We start from the raw sequence: 16,402 nt of genomic DNA on the forward strand, positions 1-16,402 counted from the left end.
TCCAAAAACTATAATCTAAATGGAACATTGAAAAATACGTAGCATGTGGTGCCTTTTTTGACATGACATGCATTGATACTGTAAAGTCTACAGACAAAAAGAATTTGATTTCTAATCAATCTTTACATATTTGAGTAATGCTAGTGTAGACATAAAAGAAATAAATTTATTATATATTACAAAAAAACACCATTTTTTTTTCAACTTCAGGATCATCAAACAAATAAAAGACAAAAGAAGGGAGAAGTGAAAGCGTGAGACTCATATCGCAACATATTATGCGACCAGTTCCTATTCTCTCACGGTACTGTTATCAAATAAGTAACACTGATACACATCTTGACTTGCATATAGTTTTCTTCAAAGAACAGAAAATAACCTCCAAAGACTTTCACATGCTTTCTCACCAAAGCATTTGTTAGGTTCTAAAGATTTAAATTAAATGTTTAGAATCATATTTGTGTTGTTTTGGCAAACTGAGAGCAAAACATGTCTAGTCTATGTGTTTAGGCAATGCTTAAATAAGTGTGTTTCAAGATTTGAAATCCAGCCGATTGCAAAAAGGGAGAAGTCATGTTCTACCTTTCTTGACCGATTGAGAATTAGACCCGACCGATCGAAAATCGCAGACATAGTTTTTTTTTTTTGTAGATTTTTTAAGAGGTCCAAGCCCGCATAAACGTTTAGGGTTTCACTTAAACTTCTCTACATATAAAAGGAAAACCCTAATTACGTTTTAGAAGAGCTGAAGAAGACTTGTGTGTTTCTCTTTGAGAGGTTCTATACTTTCTAACTATACAAGATTCTACCGGAACTTAAACTTCAATCAAGGATTGGTAGAACTAGTTGCTGCATCAAGATCAACAAGAAAAGGTGATCTGAACCTTTGAGTGGAGTCTCAAAGTCACAAGCAAGGGTGTGCTTATGTTGCTGTTAATCCAAGGAGAGGAGGAGTCTGTGAATTCGGAGCTTGTTCGTGGTCGTGTCAGTAAGTTACTACATGTGGTAGCATTAGATTTATGGTTAAATATTTTGTAAAAACTTCAATTCTCTTATAGTGTGTTGGGCTTTGTGAAGCTTAGTTATGTTTGATCAGGTTGACAACACGACCCAACCCGAATAATGTTGCATGGTTTTTAATGGGAGATTTTCTGAGGCTTAGTCCATAGAGCGGAAGCTTAGTCCATGTGTGCAGGATGTAGAAAACACTGTTTTTTGTGATTATGGTTTGTTGTTATCGTCGTGCTTAAGAGAGAAAAACACTGTAGCCGCACTTTGTATTTCTCCATGATAATAGTGAAATCCCTGCAACTCTGTGAACGTAGGCAAATTGCCGAACCACGTAAATACTGTCTTGTGCATGTGATTATTATTATTATTTTTTTGCGTGTGTTTTCTCTATTTTTTTGTTTCTCACAGATTTATGAATTTGTGGAAATTCCCTACAATAGTAAATTTGGTTTACCTTGAGGATAGTTAAGTTAAATCCTCCCTAGGTTTTTACCTTGAAACAAGTTAGTTTTATTGGTTTTCCTAGATATCATATCGTGGTGTTATTTACTTTTCCGCAACTTTGCATAATATGATTATTTGTGTTTAACCTAGATTTGTAAATTAATCTAAGCAATTACTTGATTAATAAATTAGGTTAAACAATCTGGTTAAAGGGTCTAAACAAACTCTCAGCATTAAATGACTAAATACTAACACTCTGTTTGTTTTGCTGGAAAACTTTCTGTAAAGGTAGTTTTCCACATGTTCCAGTGTTTGGTAGCACAAAAAAAACTGGTCAACGGAAAACTATCTTTAGTCAATGAAAAATCCTAATAAATTTTTTTTTATAGGTTGTTTTCCAAAATTTTTTTTTGGAAAACAATCAATCTCACTCTTTCTCTATTCCCTTTTCTTTTTTCTTTCCTCACACTCTCACTGTCACTAACTCTGGTCTCTCCTTTTCCATAGATCTCTCTCCCTCACTCTCTCTCTCTCTCTCTCTCTCTCTCTCTCTCTCTCTCTCTCTCTCTCTTTCTCTCTCCATATTTCTCTTCCCCTTTATAACACAATTCTCTGAGTAGATTTTTTTCCCTCATTGCTCAATAATTTCATTCCTCTCTACCAAAATCCCAATTCTTTACTTTGAATTTCAAACTTGATTTTATTTTTTTTATAAGAAATTTTTGGTTTGATGGATTCCAAGTAGAAGTTTTTTTTGCACATAAAAGTGCTAAAAAAATAAAAAAGAAGAAAGAATGAATGAATGAATGAAGTAAAAGACAAAAATTTTAAACACAGTACTTATATGGCTCTAAATTGCTTTTACATAGGATAATTTTTTTCGTTGATAGATACATTATGCAGATATTATATAGTGATGATATATTATGTAAATACATTATTTGAATACATAATTTTGAGTAATATTAAAGACTTGTGGTTGACCATAGTAGACAATCAGTATACCAGCAAAAAAAGTAGACAATTAAAAATTATTGTTATTTGTACTTACTAAAGATGTATTCCCTTATCAATTTTATATATATAGACAAATGGTTGATATATATATATATGTGTGTGTGTGTGTGTGTGTGGACGTTTCTGTCCATATATATGAGCAAGATGAGTGGTAGAGATCATGAAAATTTGACAACTAATTTTGATTGTATCTATTGTCAAAATTTTAGTATAAAAACCAAATTCATTCTTGTTTTTTTATTATTATTTATATTTATTACATTAGTTGGTTTACATAATACATATGTTTTAAATTACACAAGAAATGTAAAAAATAAAAATAAAAATTTGCATACCAAATACCAGAAAACATTTTCAAGGTCGTTACTAAACACTGGAAAATGATATAGTTTTTCAGAAAATGCTCTTTGAAAAATGAATAGTTTTTCAGAAAGCGTTGATACTGAAACAAACAGAGTGTAATTAATTATGAACATTCAAAGGAGGCAGGGTTGTAACTAAATAAGAGAAGGGAGGGCTGTTACACAAAAAGAGTGAGAGTCAACGTCACCAGCAATAAAAGTAAAGTGATCAGAGGCAAATAGCAGCACACAAAAAAAGCGTAATGCAAAATATCCCTTCAACAAACATGTAATTCTTTTCTAAATCACCAACATCTCACACACAAGTACATAACCAGATTCACAGCAGTGCAAACCCACACATTGACACGATGCATATTATTTCACAAAGAGAAGAAAAACTCAGAAATGAGGGGAGGAACAAATAAGGATCACCACCAGCAGGGATTCACTGATGGTCACCCAGAGGAAAAACTTAAATGAGATTTGACAAGAGCTAGAATGGCTTGGGAACATTACTAATTCCTTGAGAGCACGAACCATCTCTTTTGAAATTATCCATCAGTTAAGATTCGTTTGGATCTGTACACTTTGCCTCTGCAGCCATTGCATCCTCAAGTTTTTTTTTTTCTTGAAAAGTTCAACAAGTACTTCAACATTATCATCAGTATGATCACTCTTCAAAAGTTGCTCTGCCTCTGCAGCCTTTGCATTCAAAATTTTTTTCTGCTCGAGAAATTTCATAAATCCTTCAACATCAACATCTGCATCGTCATCACTCTTCAAAAGTTCCTTCAACTCTGCAGCCTTTGCTTTCTGAAGTGTCTTTTGCTCAAGAAATTCGACTAGTCTGCCAAGAACAACATCGATCAGTACCACCCTTCTCTAAAAGTACCTCTGCAATTTCAGCTGGGATAACCTCTACATTCCCCAACAATCCTTCAATATGACCATAGAGTTCGTGGTCACAATTGAAATCACGATAATTAGAAGCTAAAATCTTTAACCCATCCATGGTGCAATATGACATGTGCACATGCACATCCATGCGGCCTGGGCGCAACAACACAGGATCAAGCCTGTCCTTATGATTGGTGGTGAACACAACAATTCGCTCATCTCCACTGCTTGACCATAATCCATCTATCATGTTCAATAAACCCGCTAGTGTGAACTGAAAAAGTAGCTAAATACCATTAGATGAAATAATTAGATAATGTCATTTGCATCAGCTAGTGTGATAATGGTAATGGTTGTTGACATGGTGCATAGCATATGTATATTAAGTTATAATCAATACACAAAACCCTTAACTTCCAGGGGGTTTAAGAGATATGACTGGTATGCAATTTTATTCCCATTCCTATTCTATTTTTCTGTTGAAATATTCTAATTCGATTCTCAGGCTCAAACCCAGCAATACATGCGTCCAATAGTAGGAAAATTCTTCTAGCAGGATAAAATCTAATTAGACTCATTGAACTAAATATCTCATCAAAATTATAGCCGTGTCTAACAAAACGAGGTTCACACACTTAGAATCATTATAACAATTTTTCGTATTGAAAAAATAGTTTATATTGAGAATTATTGTACTCATTTATAGTCCATTTCAATCTAATAAGCATCAAATGTCAGACCCAATATACATCCAACTGTCTGAAGTGTATAACAGTTGACTATATATATATTGTAGTAATTGCAACTAAATTTTATGAGTAAAGAATGCCAACCGAGTATTTCTTTTTCTTTTTGACATTGAAGTTTGTACCGCAATCTATATCCTCGATTACCAGTATTGAGCAATTAGTTGTTGAGAGCAATATACTTCTCAAGTCTTCATTTGAAAACATACCGGAAAGGTTCAAATCATAGATATTAAACTTGAGGTAATTAGCCATGGCAGCAATCAAGCTTGATTTACCGGTACCCGGTGGGCCATAAAGCAAATACCCTCGCTTCCATGTCTTGCCAACTTTCTCATATAAATCCTTCCCTTCAAGAAACCTGTCCAAATCAACTTCTCAAACGTAGCTGGATGTTCAAGATTAACATAACCCCAGGCCCAATGTACATTACGATCATGATCATATTCCCGATTGACAGAACGACGAACTTTTTCATTACAGGTATAAATCTTCACCACATTTTCTTTGTTTTGAATTTCCTCAAAACGATGTACTATACCAGCTAAATAAGACTCTAGCTCAACCATTTCGTATCCCCTATCAAAGGAAAGCTCAAAATATTTCTTTATAATATTGAAACCCTCTTCTTTTTCTGTACGTAACTTCCATTTGAGTGTAATTTCTCTGAAGTTATCAATAACCAGTACATCCCATACGACATCAATGATTGATTCCTTTTGCCTATATTCTTTGCTTACCCTGAAGCGTCTTGGTTTTGTTGAATCCCAAATCTTGGTTAGTTTTGTTGAACAGGGGTGGCGCCACACTATTCTCAGGGGGTTCAAATGAGCACCCTGACTTCAATATATATATATATATATATATTATATTTTTTTTTTGTTAGTTTAATACTATAATTTTTTTCTTAAAAATATTTGTACACACTCTGACTTAAATTTTGCACACTCTTATTATAAGTATTTATAACTCTAAGAATAAAGAGTAAGTGTTTGTGAATTATAAGTATCATTATTTTTTATAAATTTATATTATGTGTGTCAGTATGTCTAATATTGATTGTGTACATTACTTTTTGTTATAATGTTATTTGTGTGAATTATGATATGTGTGGATGTTTGTGTGTATAATATAAATATAATATAAATTTATATAATTTAATAATTAAGAAATAAATGATATAAAATGGAAGAAGACTGATATGAAATAGAAGAAGAAAACGATAAACTAAAAACAGAGGAAACTGAGTTGTACTGAAACTCTACCACTTTATTGATAAGTAAATGGCCATAATATAGGCTGAAAACAAACGGTTACAAACACAAAAATAGGCACCACTAACATCATGCTAAACAGCTCCTACAAACTAGGCAACAAATAAAAACAAACTACTGAATTCCTAAAGACTAGGACAACCCAAATCAGCACATTTTAACGTGCTGCTACTGATTTATTCAACAATCCCTCCCTTAAACTGATGTTCCACACATAACATCAATTTAATAAGACTCAAACTTTAAAGTGCCATCCCTCAAATAAAGTCCTTTGAACAACAAACACCAAGTAGCTCCCTGAACTTCTGAAATGCAGGAAATTTGAGAGGCTTTATTAGAATATCAGCAATCTGATCTTCACTTCTGCAGTAAACCAGATTAATAACTTCATCATTCGTGAGATCCCTCAAGAAATGATACTTCACATCTATATGCTTGCTTCGACCATGTAGAATAGGATTCTTTGAGAGCTTTATTGCTGAAATGTTGTCACAGTAAATAAGAGTAGGCCCATCTTCTTTGAACTTCAGCTCTTCAAGAATCTTCTTCAGCCAAATAGCTTGACAAGCACAAGCTGTTGCTGCAACAAATTTAGCTTCAGTGGTTGACAATGTGACTATTGGCTGCTTCTTTGATGACCATGAAACAGCTCCTATTCCGAACATGAAAACATACCCAGATGTACTTTTTCGATCATCAGAATCTCCTGCATAATCACTATCTGTAAAGCCAAACAAATCTGACTTTTCTCCCTTTTTGAAGAACATCCCAAACTCCTTAGTACCTTGCAAGTACCTAAGAATTCTTTTTGCAGCCAAGAGATGAATCTCTGTAGGACATTCCATGTACCTGCTAATCACACTTACAGCATGCATTATATCAGGTCTTGTTGCTGTCAAATACATTAAACTCCCCACTATTTGTTTGTAAAGAGTGTCATCAACCTTCTTTCCTCCATCATCCTTGTTTAGCTTCATACCAAACTCAGATGGAGTATTTACAAGATTACAATCCTTCATCTGAAACTTGCCCAAGATTTCTCCCACATACTTCTTTTGAGAAATAAAAATTCCAGTAGAGGACTGCAACACTTCTATGCCAAGAAAGTAATGCATCATGCCAAGATCACTCATTTCAAATTCAGCCATCATGGATTTCTTAAAGCTTTCAAATATGGTTGTATTACTTCCAGTATAGATTAGATCATCTACATATAAGCAAACAATGAGCATTTTCCCTCCATCATCAACTTTAATGAAAAGTGTGTGTTCATAAGGACATTTTTGAAATCCTTCCTTCAAAAAATAAGTTTCTATACGATTATACCAAGCCCGTGGAGCTTGATTTAATCCATATAGAGCTTTCTTTAACTTATACACTTTATGCTCATTGCCAAGTTTTACATAACCAAGGGATTGATCAATAAATACCTCTTCTTTCAAATCTCCATGGAGGAATGCTGATTTCACGTCCAACTGGAAGATAGGCCATGAGTTTTGAGCTGCCATAGCAATCACCAATTTGATTGTATCATGCCTTGCAACCGGAGCAAAGACTTCTTTATAATCAACACCAAACTCCTGCTTGTAGCCCTTAGCTACCAAGCGTGCCTTGTGCTTATCAACCTCACCATTCTTCTTCAGCTTTGTCTTGTAAACCCACTTTACGCCAATTGTCTTCTGCCCTTTTGGAAGATCACATAGCTCCCATGTATCATTTCTTTCAATGGCTATAATTTCAGCATCCATAGCCTTTCCCCATTTTGGTTATTTGACAGCCACTTCAAAACTGATAGGATCACAATCTGAAAACAGAGCAAAGTGAGTGAGTGGGTCTTCAGATTGATCAATTCCAGTTACCTCATAATCATACATCCATGCTGGTCTTCTTCATACATGTTGAGAACGTGGTTCAGCTACTGCTTCTGGTGCTGTTGGAGTGACTTCAGAGGCAATACGAGTTTCATTTTGTGGATTCTCAAATGCATCAATTGCTGGAGCAAGGTGCTGTTGCGGCTGGTTTACTTCATCACCATCTTCTCCATCAAAACTAGTTGGAATATGCTCTCCAACTACATTTTTACTCCATTCCCAGATTTGATCTTCATCAAAATCAACGTCTTGACTGATAAGTATTTTCTTAGTGTTAGGATTGTAAAGCTTATAAGCTTTTGATTGATCACTAACACCAAGAAAAATACATTTTTCTCCCTTGTCATCCAGCTTCTTCCTCTTCTGATCTGGAATATGGGCATATGCAACACACCCAAAAATTCTAAAGTGATCAACAGCTGGTTTTCGTCCACTCCATGCTTCCTCTTGTGTCTTATTTTTAACAGCGAGTGTGGGACTTCTATTCAATATATGAATACTCCAATTAACTGCTTCAGGCCAAAAACTCTTTGGAATACAACTCCTTATTAAAAGACTTCGCACCATATTTAGAATAGTGCGATTCTTCCTTTCACAAACGCCATTTTGTTGGGGCGTATAAGCTGCTGTAAGCTGCCTCTTTATTCCATGAGTCTCACAGAAACTTGCAAATTCATGTGAGTTATATTCTCCACCCTGATCTGTGCGAAGAATTTTTATGGGACTGCCAACTTCTTTTTCAACTAGTGCTTTATAGTTTTTAAAGGCTAGAAAAGCTTCAGACTTCTCTTGCAAAAAATAAAACCAGCTCTTGCGACTAAAATCATCAATGAATGTAAGTATATATCTCTTACTTCCATTAGAACATGGAGTTATTGGCCTGCAAATATCGGAATGAACAAGCTCCAGTGCCGCCTTCGCCCTCCATGATTTCCCTTGTGGGAATTGATTACGGTGTTGTTTGCTAACAACACATTCTTCACAAACTTCAGAAGGAGCTGTAATTTGGGGAAGACCAGCCACCATATTCTTTTGTTGTAAAGTTTTCAACCCGCCAAAGCTAAGATGCCCATAGCGAAAATGCCATAGCCATTCCTTCTCTCCCAATCTTGCAGAAAGACATGAGTGAGCGGTGTCATGGATATACAATGGAAACATTTTGTTGGCTGTCATGTTGACTTGAGCTATCAAGCCCAACATTTCATCTTCAATTCTGCAGACTCCATTCTTGATAGAGATTCCATATCCCTTTTCTTGTAGTTGACCAACACTAAGTAAATCTGTTCTCAAATCTGGAACAAAAAGAACGTTAGAAATAGTTTGAATAAAATTTCTGTTGGTTTGAATTGCTACCTTTCCCTTTCCCATAACAGAAACTGTAGAGCCATCACCTAACTTCACAACATCAAGAAAAGCTTCATCCAATTCAGAGAATACAGACTTCTCTCCACTCATATGGTTGCTGCAACCAGTGTCTAAGTACCACAAGAATTTTTTGTGGGTTTCCTCCTTGCCGTGACAGGCCATCAACAAAGACACTTCTTCTTCCTTCTCAGCAAAATTGGATTGCTTTCCACCATCTCTCCTTAGATTAGTACAGCACTCTGACTTATAGTGGCCAAACTTGTGACACCTGTAACATTCAACTCTTGATTTGTCTACTGACTTTGACTTGGAAGGCGTTGAATGATTGTTGTTGTTGTCATGACCTTTTCCTCTCCCTTGAGAATCAGAATCTTCAGATTTCTGATTTGAGTATCAACCATCATTGCCGCCTCTGCCTCTGCCTCTTCCTCGTTCTTGACCTCCTTTTGATGCCAAGGCTTGTAATGCTTGCTCCTCCTTGTCTTGCCGATTCATTTTCTGCTTATGAACCAACAAAGAACTCTGCAATTCATCAATGGACATATTGTCAGTGTCTTTAGATTCCTCAATCGAACAAACAACAGAGTTGAATTTTGTTGTCATCGAACGAAGAATCTTCTCAATGATAGTAACATCTGCCATTTTGTCACAATGGATTCTCATCTTATTTGCGATTGCCATTGTCCTGGAGAAGTAATCTGACACCGATTCTCCAGACTTCATGTGTAAAGTTTCGAAATCGCCTCAAAGTGCTTGAAGCTGTGCCCTCTTTGCCTTTGCTATCCCCTCATACTTCTTCTTCATAGAGTCCCAAATCTGCTTGGAAGTTTCTTTACAAAGGATGGATCCTAGGATGGAACGATCGATTGCCTGGAAGAGGTAATTCTTTGCTTTGAGATCCTTTAACTTCTTCCCTTCAAGCTCCACCTTCTGTGCATCTGTCAGCACAACACCTTCTGCTGGTTCTGCTACTCCAGAAACAACAACTGTCTAATATTCTTTGGACCTCAAGAAATTCTCCATGAGCATGCTCCAATGGTCATAGTGACCATCAAAGCGTGGAATGGCTGGCTGCACAAAATTTTCAGAAGCCATTGTGGAACTCTAACCAAGCTCTGATACCATTGATATAAAATGGAAGAAGACTGATATGAAATAGAAGAAGAAAACGATAAACTAAAAACAGAGGAAACTGAGTTGTACTGAAACTCTACCACTTTATTGATAAGTAAATGGCCATAATATAGGCTGAAAACAAACGGTTACAAACACAAAAATAGGCACCACTAACATCATGCTAAACAGCTCCTACAAACTAGGCAACAAATAAAAACAAACTACTGAATTCCTAAAGACTAGGACAACCCAAATCAGCACATTCTAACGTGCTGCTACTGATTTAAGTAGAAACTAGTGTATAATTTTATGTATGAATGGGTGTGATCTTGTGCATCAATAATTAATACAAAACTAATGAGTTTAGTTTAATCATTTAGTTTAAAATATTTTTATAAAAACAATAACAAATAGATAATAAAAATTGCATAAAAATAAAAATGTTAGATAAACTTAACAAAGTAGAATGATTATAGGCTCATAGCTACTCATATTGGCAATAGATACTCATAATGAACTATCATATAACAATTCAAAATTTGAATACTTGTAGAAGGAAACTGTGAAACTTCATGCATTAATTTTTTTTTTTTTTTTCGGTAATTCAATATATTCAAGTTTTTTTATTAAAATTTTTTAATGACCCCCTAAACAAAATTCCTAGAGCCGCCACTGTTTCATGTGTTTTTTTAAAAGCAACTCACTCTTTGAGAGTATTTTCATAAAGCAAGTTTTGAAAGCTTAGATAACTGGAAACAAGTTGAAAATTATTTTGGAAATGGTTTCAAATCAAGCTTTGTTCTTTGTTAATGGAATTTTACACTATAACATGAAAGCTAGCATGTAAAGTAAATCCATACGTACATGGTGAAAAATCACAAAGAAAATAAACTCATGCTAAGTAAATAATTAATGGTAGTGAATTAAAATTAAGTTCACATGTATCAGATATAATAAATCTCGACATCCAAATATACCCATCCAATGTATCATGCATGTTCATCATACGCTCTTAAGCATATTCATCCAATTTTGAACATACATGTATATATTCATCTCAAAGAGATTTTTATTTTTTTTTTGTTAGACTTATGGCTAAGTGATTAAATTCACCATTTCCTAACAGTTTAAACTTTTGGGACAATCAGTAATTTAACATATATGGTATCAGAGCAGGAGATCCTGAGTTCGATTCTTAGCTTTACTCTACCTCGGAGAGTGTTAGACTTATGGTTAAGTAATTAAATTTAGGAAAGTTTAGGCCTACAAGTGAGGGAGAGTGTTAAACTTATAGTTAAGTAATTGAATACCAAATTTCTTAATAGTTTAAACTTTTGAGATAATCGATAATTTTACAATTTTAAAAAACCAGACCCAAAGGTCAATTTATTAGCAAATGAAAAGAGACTACATTGATGAGTCACGGATTACAAACTTACAATAGTAGCTAACAGAGACCGATTAACAACGTATATATAAAGAGAAGCATAATAATTCATACATAGCCATACCCACCAGCCTATCAAAAAAAAACATAGCCATACCCACCCATACATGATATCCTCCACAAACCCATCACATGCTTATTGCATTCGCAAGTCTTTTTCCTCGAGAAACTCGACAATTCCTCTAAGACTAAGAGAAACATCAGGATCATCTTTCTTCAAAAGTTCCTCTGCAATTTCAGCTGGGGTAACCTCTACATTCTTCAACAATCCGTCAATCTCTCTATAGAGTTGGTGGTCACCTTCGATATTAAGATAATTAGAAGCCAACACCTTGAACCCATCCATGGTGCAATACGACATGTGCACGTGCACGTCCATGCGGCCAGGGCGCAACAAAGCTGGATCAAGCTTTTCCTTATGATTGGTCGTGACCACAATAATTCGCTCATCTCCACAGCTTGACCATAATCCATCTATCATGTTCAATAAACCCGATAGTGTGAACTAAAAAAAAAAATGAAAGTAAATATTGTTAGATGAAATCAAATGGTTACAAGAAATTTCAATTATATATAACACTTTTTCCTAAAAAGAGTTATAATTGAAATTTATTGTAAAAATTTATAGTCCATTTCAATAGGATAAAGAATGGTAACCTTAATGAAAGGAGTATTAGAGTTATTTTCCTGCTCTCGATCTTCCAACTGTGCCCCGCAATCTATATCCTCAATTACCAGTATTGAACGATTAGATGTTGAAAGCAATGTCCTTCTCAAGTCTGCATCTGAGTACCTTCCGCCGGAAAGATTCAAATCATAGATATTAAACTTAAGGTAATTAGCCATGGCAGCAATCAAGCTTGATTTACCGGTACCCGGAGGGCCATAAAGCAAATACCCTCGCTTCCATACCTTGCCAACTTTCTTATACAACTCCTTTCTTCTAACAAACCTATCCAAATCATCCTTGACCTTCATCTTCAGCGCCGGGTCCATTGCCAACTTCTCAAATGTAGCTGGATGTTCTAGATTAATAGAAACCCATTCACCACCATGTCGATCACGGCCACAATCACGGCTATAAAGCTTTATCGTACGCATCCTTTCTTTTTCTTCTTTTTGTATTTGCTCAAAACGAGCTACTACATAAGGTAAATAAGACTCTAGCACATCCTTTTCGTATATCTTATCGAAGGCAAGCGTAAAATAAATATAAGGATCAGAATCTTCCTTTTCTTTTTCTGAATTTAACTTCCACTTGAGCTCAATGTTTTTATAGTGATCAATTACCACTTGACCCACTACAATATCAATGGATAGTTTCTCTTGCCTATTGGTTTTGCTTACTTTGATACGTTTTGATTTTGATGAATAACTAATCTTGGTACGTAGGTAGGTTGTGGCAGCTTCATAGATTTGATTGTTTCTAAGACCAGCTGTCTCTTCAATGATGAGAGTGAATTGAGGCGTAAAGAAATAATGTACAACGATGAAGAAGAGAGAGCGGACCGCAGGAGGTATGAATTCATTTCCTAGAATCACAAAAGCAGTTGAGAAAAATGTTGTCAATGATGTAAGCATCTTTTTTAGAGAAACCATGGTTTGAGGGTAACCCTGTAAAAAAAAAAACAACTTGGTCAATGACTCAACTTTTTTATGGCTTGAGGGCTGCAACATAGGAGCTTGAATACCAAGTATTTCTGGGTTTTGTTTATGCAGTCTGATTAAAATTTTAAAAATTTTGAGTCACTTCACAAAGAAAACAACTGCCATAAATTTGTTGGGATAAATCTCCATCTATGTGTAAAGAAAATTTAAAGCAAATTAACAAAATTCACACAAGCACCAAGAAAATCAATTACACAAGAACACACAAAATTATTAAGTGAAAAACCCTCTAGTGTAGAGGAGAAAATCCAGAAAGCAAATTCAACAATCCGCCATAATAAAATAGAGAATTCAAAGCCTAAGTTTATGCCCAAATCTTGATTTAGCAATAAATTTGAACAATATAATAATACCTTTCTAGAAACCAAGTGAAAGCAAGAACATATATATAAGAGGATCTCCATTTTGAATACTTCAAGTCTTCAGCCCTTTGTTATGGTCTGAATACTTCAAATCTTTGCGGTAGTCATGGTAGTTGCACTCAAATAACCATCCTAAAGAAAATCCCAACTTTTCTTGTTGTATGTGTCTTGACAAAAAAAAAAATTCTTTTCTCTCTCTAACCTGGAGAGCGTTCTTAATTCACTCTATCATGGAGGATGAGAAGCGAAAGGTTATTGAGAAACTTCATATTGTTGAGACTTGAGTGAGATTCAAATGTGTAGCATTCTCATTGGCTTCTTAAAAATATACACGCATTTTCCATTACAAAAAACTACTTTATATATATTTTACATTATCCCTTCAACAACTCACTTTACGAAGAGATCTGACTGTGAGACCAGAACAGCGAGAGAGAGTACCTAGCTATGTTGTGAGTGGTGGAAAAATATGGCAGATGTTGTGTATTTTATTGTAGCACTGGCATTTTCTTATGTAAAATATTGAGACCCAAATAATTTGATAGATATGGCAAAATTTTAATAGTAGTTAAAAAATGACGTCAATCATAGACTAAAATGATAACTAATGAAAGCTTGGCAGATGTGAAGACTAATTTTAAAATCACAAATTATTTCATAATTTTTTTATCACAATTTTTTTATTATTTTATTTAAAATAATATAAATAATTCATTAAAATAATAAAAAAAATGAGTAAATTTGAATTTTATAATTGAAAGAAAAGAAATAAACTTAATAAAATATTGTATTTTTTTAATTTGCTATAGTCAATTAGTATTTATATCAGTATATTGTAGTTGCAACTTTAACTTCTCCAAAAACACATGATTTTTTAGTTATTTAGTGATAAATTTTTTTTTTTTGTTGCTAAAATACAATTACTATTGTAAATATTTTTATTATTTTTGTTAAGTTCTTGGGTTGAATAAATGCTATTTGATTGGGTGAGGCTAATTAAACTTATTAAGAAGAATGGGCCAACTACAAAAATAAAAATATTATAACTAAAAAAAAATTTTGACCCGTAGGAGCCACCTGGGTCCGTTCCTGCTTGATGAGGGCTGCAATATTATTGGAGTTTGGAGTTGGACGCTTTTTTTTTTTATTTTTATTTTTATTTAAAGAAGACACCAAGTATTTCTTGGTTTTGTTTATACAATCTGTTTAATATTACGAAAGTTTTGGGTTACTCCATAAAAAGTACATCTGCCATAATATTCGGCAAAAAAAAAAAAAAAAAGTACATCTGCCATAAATTCATTAGGATTAAATCCCCATCTATTTGCTAATAAATTTTTCATAAAAAAAAATATATAAAAAAAACATCACACAAGCACCTAAAATATAAATGGAACAATTTAATATAATAAAATAGAGAATGCGACGCTCAATTTAAGTTCACAATAAATTTGAAAAATAAAATGATACCTCTTTAGAAACCAGTGAAACCAAGATCACCACAAGATCTCCGCTCTGAACAAAGCACAGTTTTTTTTTTAAACTAGATCATCACACAGCTTAATATCACTCTCTGGACATCCCTTTTTAGTTTTTATAGACCCAGCTGCGTTGCTATTCCTGAGCTTGTCTTACAAGGCTAAGGCAATTGATGAGAAGCATCGTATAGTTGAGAGCAAAAGAGAGGTATAAAATAGTATAACCTGAACGACGAAGTTTCGTAAAAAAGACTGTTCTGGCTGCAAAGCAAGGTCCAGAAGCTCAGTTTTTTCCCCCCCCTGTAATGGCAGTTTCATTGAAAGAACTAGGAAAGAACGAGATCATTATTTGAACTGTTTTTTTTTTTTTTGACTGGCTGGGACAGGAGAATATTCTTTGCTGAGTGAGACACTGAGACGAGGGCGAAGAGTGAAGGCACTTTCCCGGTGACTGAGAGAGGGAAAGTTTTCGCTTCTTTTCCGACTTATATATAACGGGCACTTCCAAATAATTTTTGCCATATTTTGACTAATTTTATAAGGTATGAAATAAATGTACCCCACAGTACACCTTATAGTACCCCTAACCTTTTCCTTCTTTTAAAATGAATAAATATTTTTTTTAGGCATGAAGAAAGTGGACGTCTTTGACTCCATAGCATTTTCTGTCTTTTCCTTCACCTAGCTACCAGCTTTATTGCTTTTACGTCACTTTTCTTGACATATTTGAGGTGTTAAGAGCACTCTCATCAGCTGTCTTAAATATATTAAATATTATAATATGATATATTTAATATAATAAATATTAAAAATAAAGCTTTATTAGGTGTGTCAAATGTCTCATAAATTTGAGACATACTACAATCTAGTTTCATTTTCAAAACAGTACGAATAAGTGTGTTAAAAAAGAACTTTTTTATTCATTTCTCTCCCCCTTCTTTTATTACTTTTCATCATTCTCTCTTATTTTTTCCTTTTTTCTTCTTCCGTCTGTTCTTTCATTCAGTCACTCCCTCTTCTCTTTTCCTTCTTCTTTCTTCTCCAACGTCTTCACTGGCTTCGGGGGTTTTTTTTTTTTTTTTTTTTTCCCATTCCCTTTCTCTGTGCTTCTCTCTATTTTTTTTCCCCGGTCACAAAGAAGAAGGCGATTCCGATTGAAAGGACTTGCCAATCTGAAGGAACTCGTTGATCTGAAGCAGAGCTCGCCGATCAAAAACTCAGCTCGTCGATTGAAGCTTGCTAATTTGAAGCAGAGCTTGTCAATTAAACCCACACGAAATGTCTCGATGTATGTCCGATCCTTGCTCGTTGTAATTAATTTTATAATTGATTTCGTGGATTTGGGATGTGAGTTTGTTTGAT

General features: G+C 34.4%; 1 protein-coding gene across 2 annotated transcripts; it reads right to left on the minus strand.

The window, feature by feature from the left end:
* Positions 1–11,632: 11,632 nt before the first annotated feature.
* LOC142642777 (AAA-ATPase At2g18193-like) lies at positions 11,633–15,530 on the minus strand. 2 transcript variants are annotated; one of them, XM_075817199.1, is made up of 3 exons: positions 15,033–15,530; positions 12,190–13,146; positions 11,633–12,037 (listed from the first exon to the last, which is right to left on the minus strand). In XM_075817199.1, the coding sequence occupies exons 2-3, from the start codon at positions 13,129–13,131 to the stop codon at positions 11,669–11,671; spliced, it is 1,311 nt and encodes a 436-aa protein (XP_075673314.1). In that variant the 5' UTR covers positions 13,132–13,146; positions 15,033–15,530; the 3' UTR covers positions 11,633–11,668. The 2 variants fall into 2 exon arrangements, with proteins under 2 accessions (XP_075673314.1, XP_075673313.1); XM_075817198.1 differs by lacking the exon at positions 15,033–15,530 and adding an exon at positions 13,554–13,740.
* Positions 15,531–16,402: the final 872 nt, after the last annotated feature.

The sequence above is a fragment of the Castanea sativa genome, chromosome 7 (genome assembly GCF_040712315.1).
Source record: "Castanea sativa cultivar Marrone di Chiusa Pesio chromosome 7, ASM4071231v1".
NCBI lineage: Eukaryota > Viridiplantae > Streptophyta > Magnoliopsida > Fagales > Fagaceae > Castanea > Castanea sativa.

Coding starts and splice junctions, on each gene's coding strand:
- LOC142642777 (XM_075817198.1), bottom strand. CDS start 13,604: ATGGAGATCCTCTTATATATATGTTCTTGCTTTCACTTGGTTTCTAGA. Junction 13,147..13,553: donor TTCACTTGGTTTCTAGAAAG/GTATTATTATAT, acceptor TTTTTTTTACAG/GGTTACCCTCAAACCATGGT. Junction 12,038..12,189: donor CTAATACTCCTTTCATTAAG/GTTACCATTCTT, acceptor TTTTTTTTTTAG/TTCACACTATCGGGTTTATT.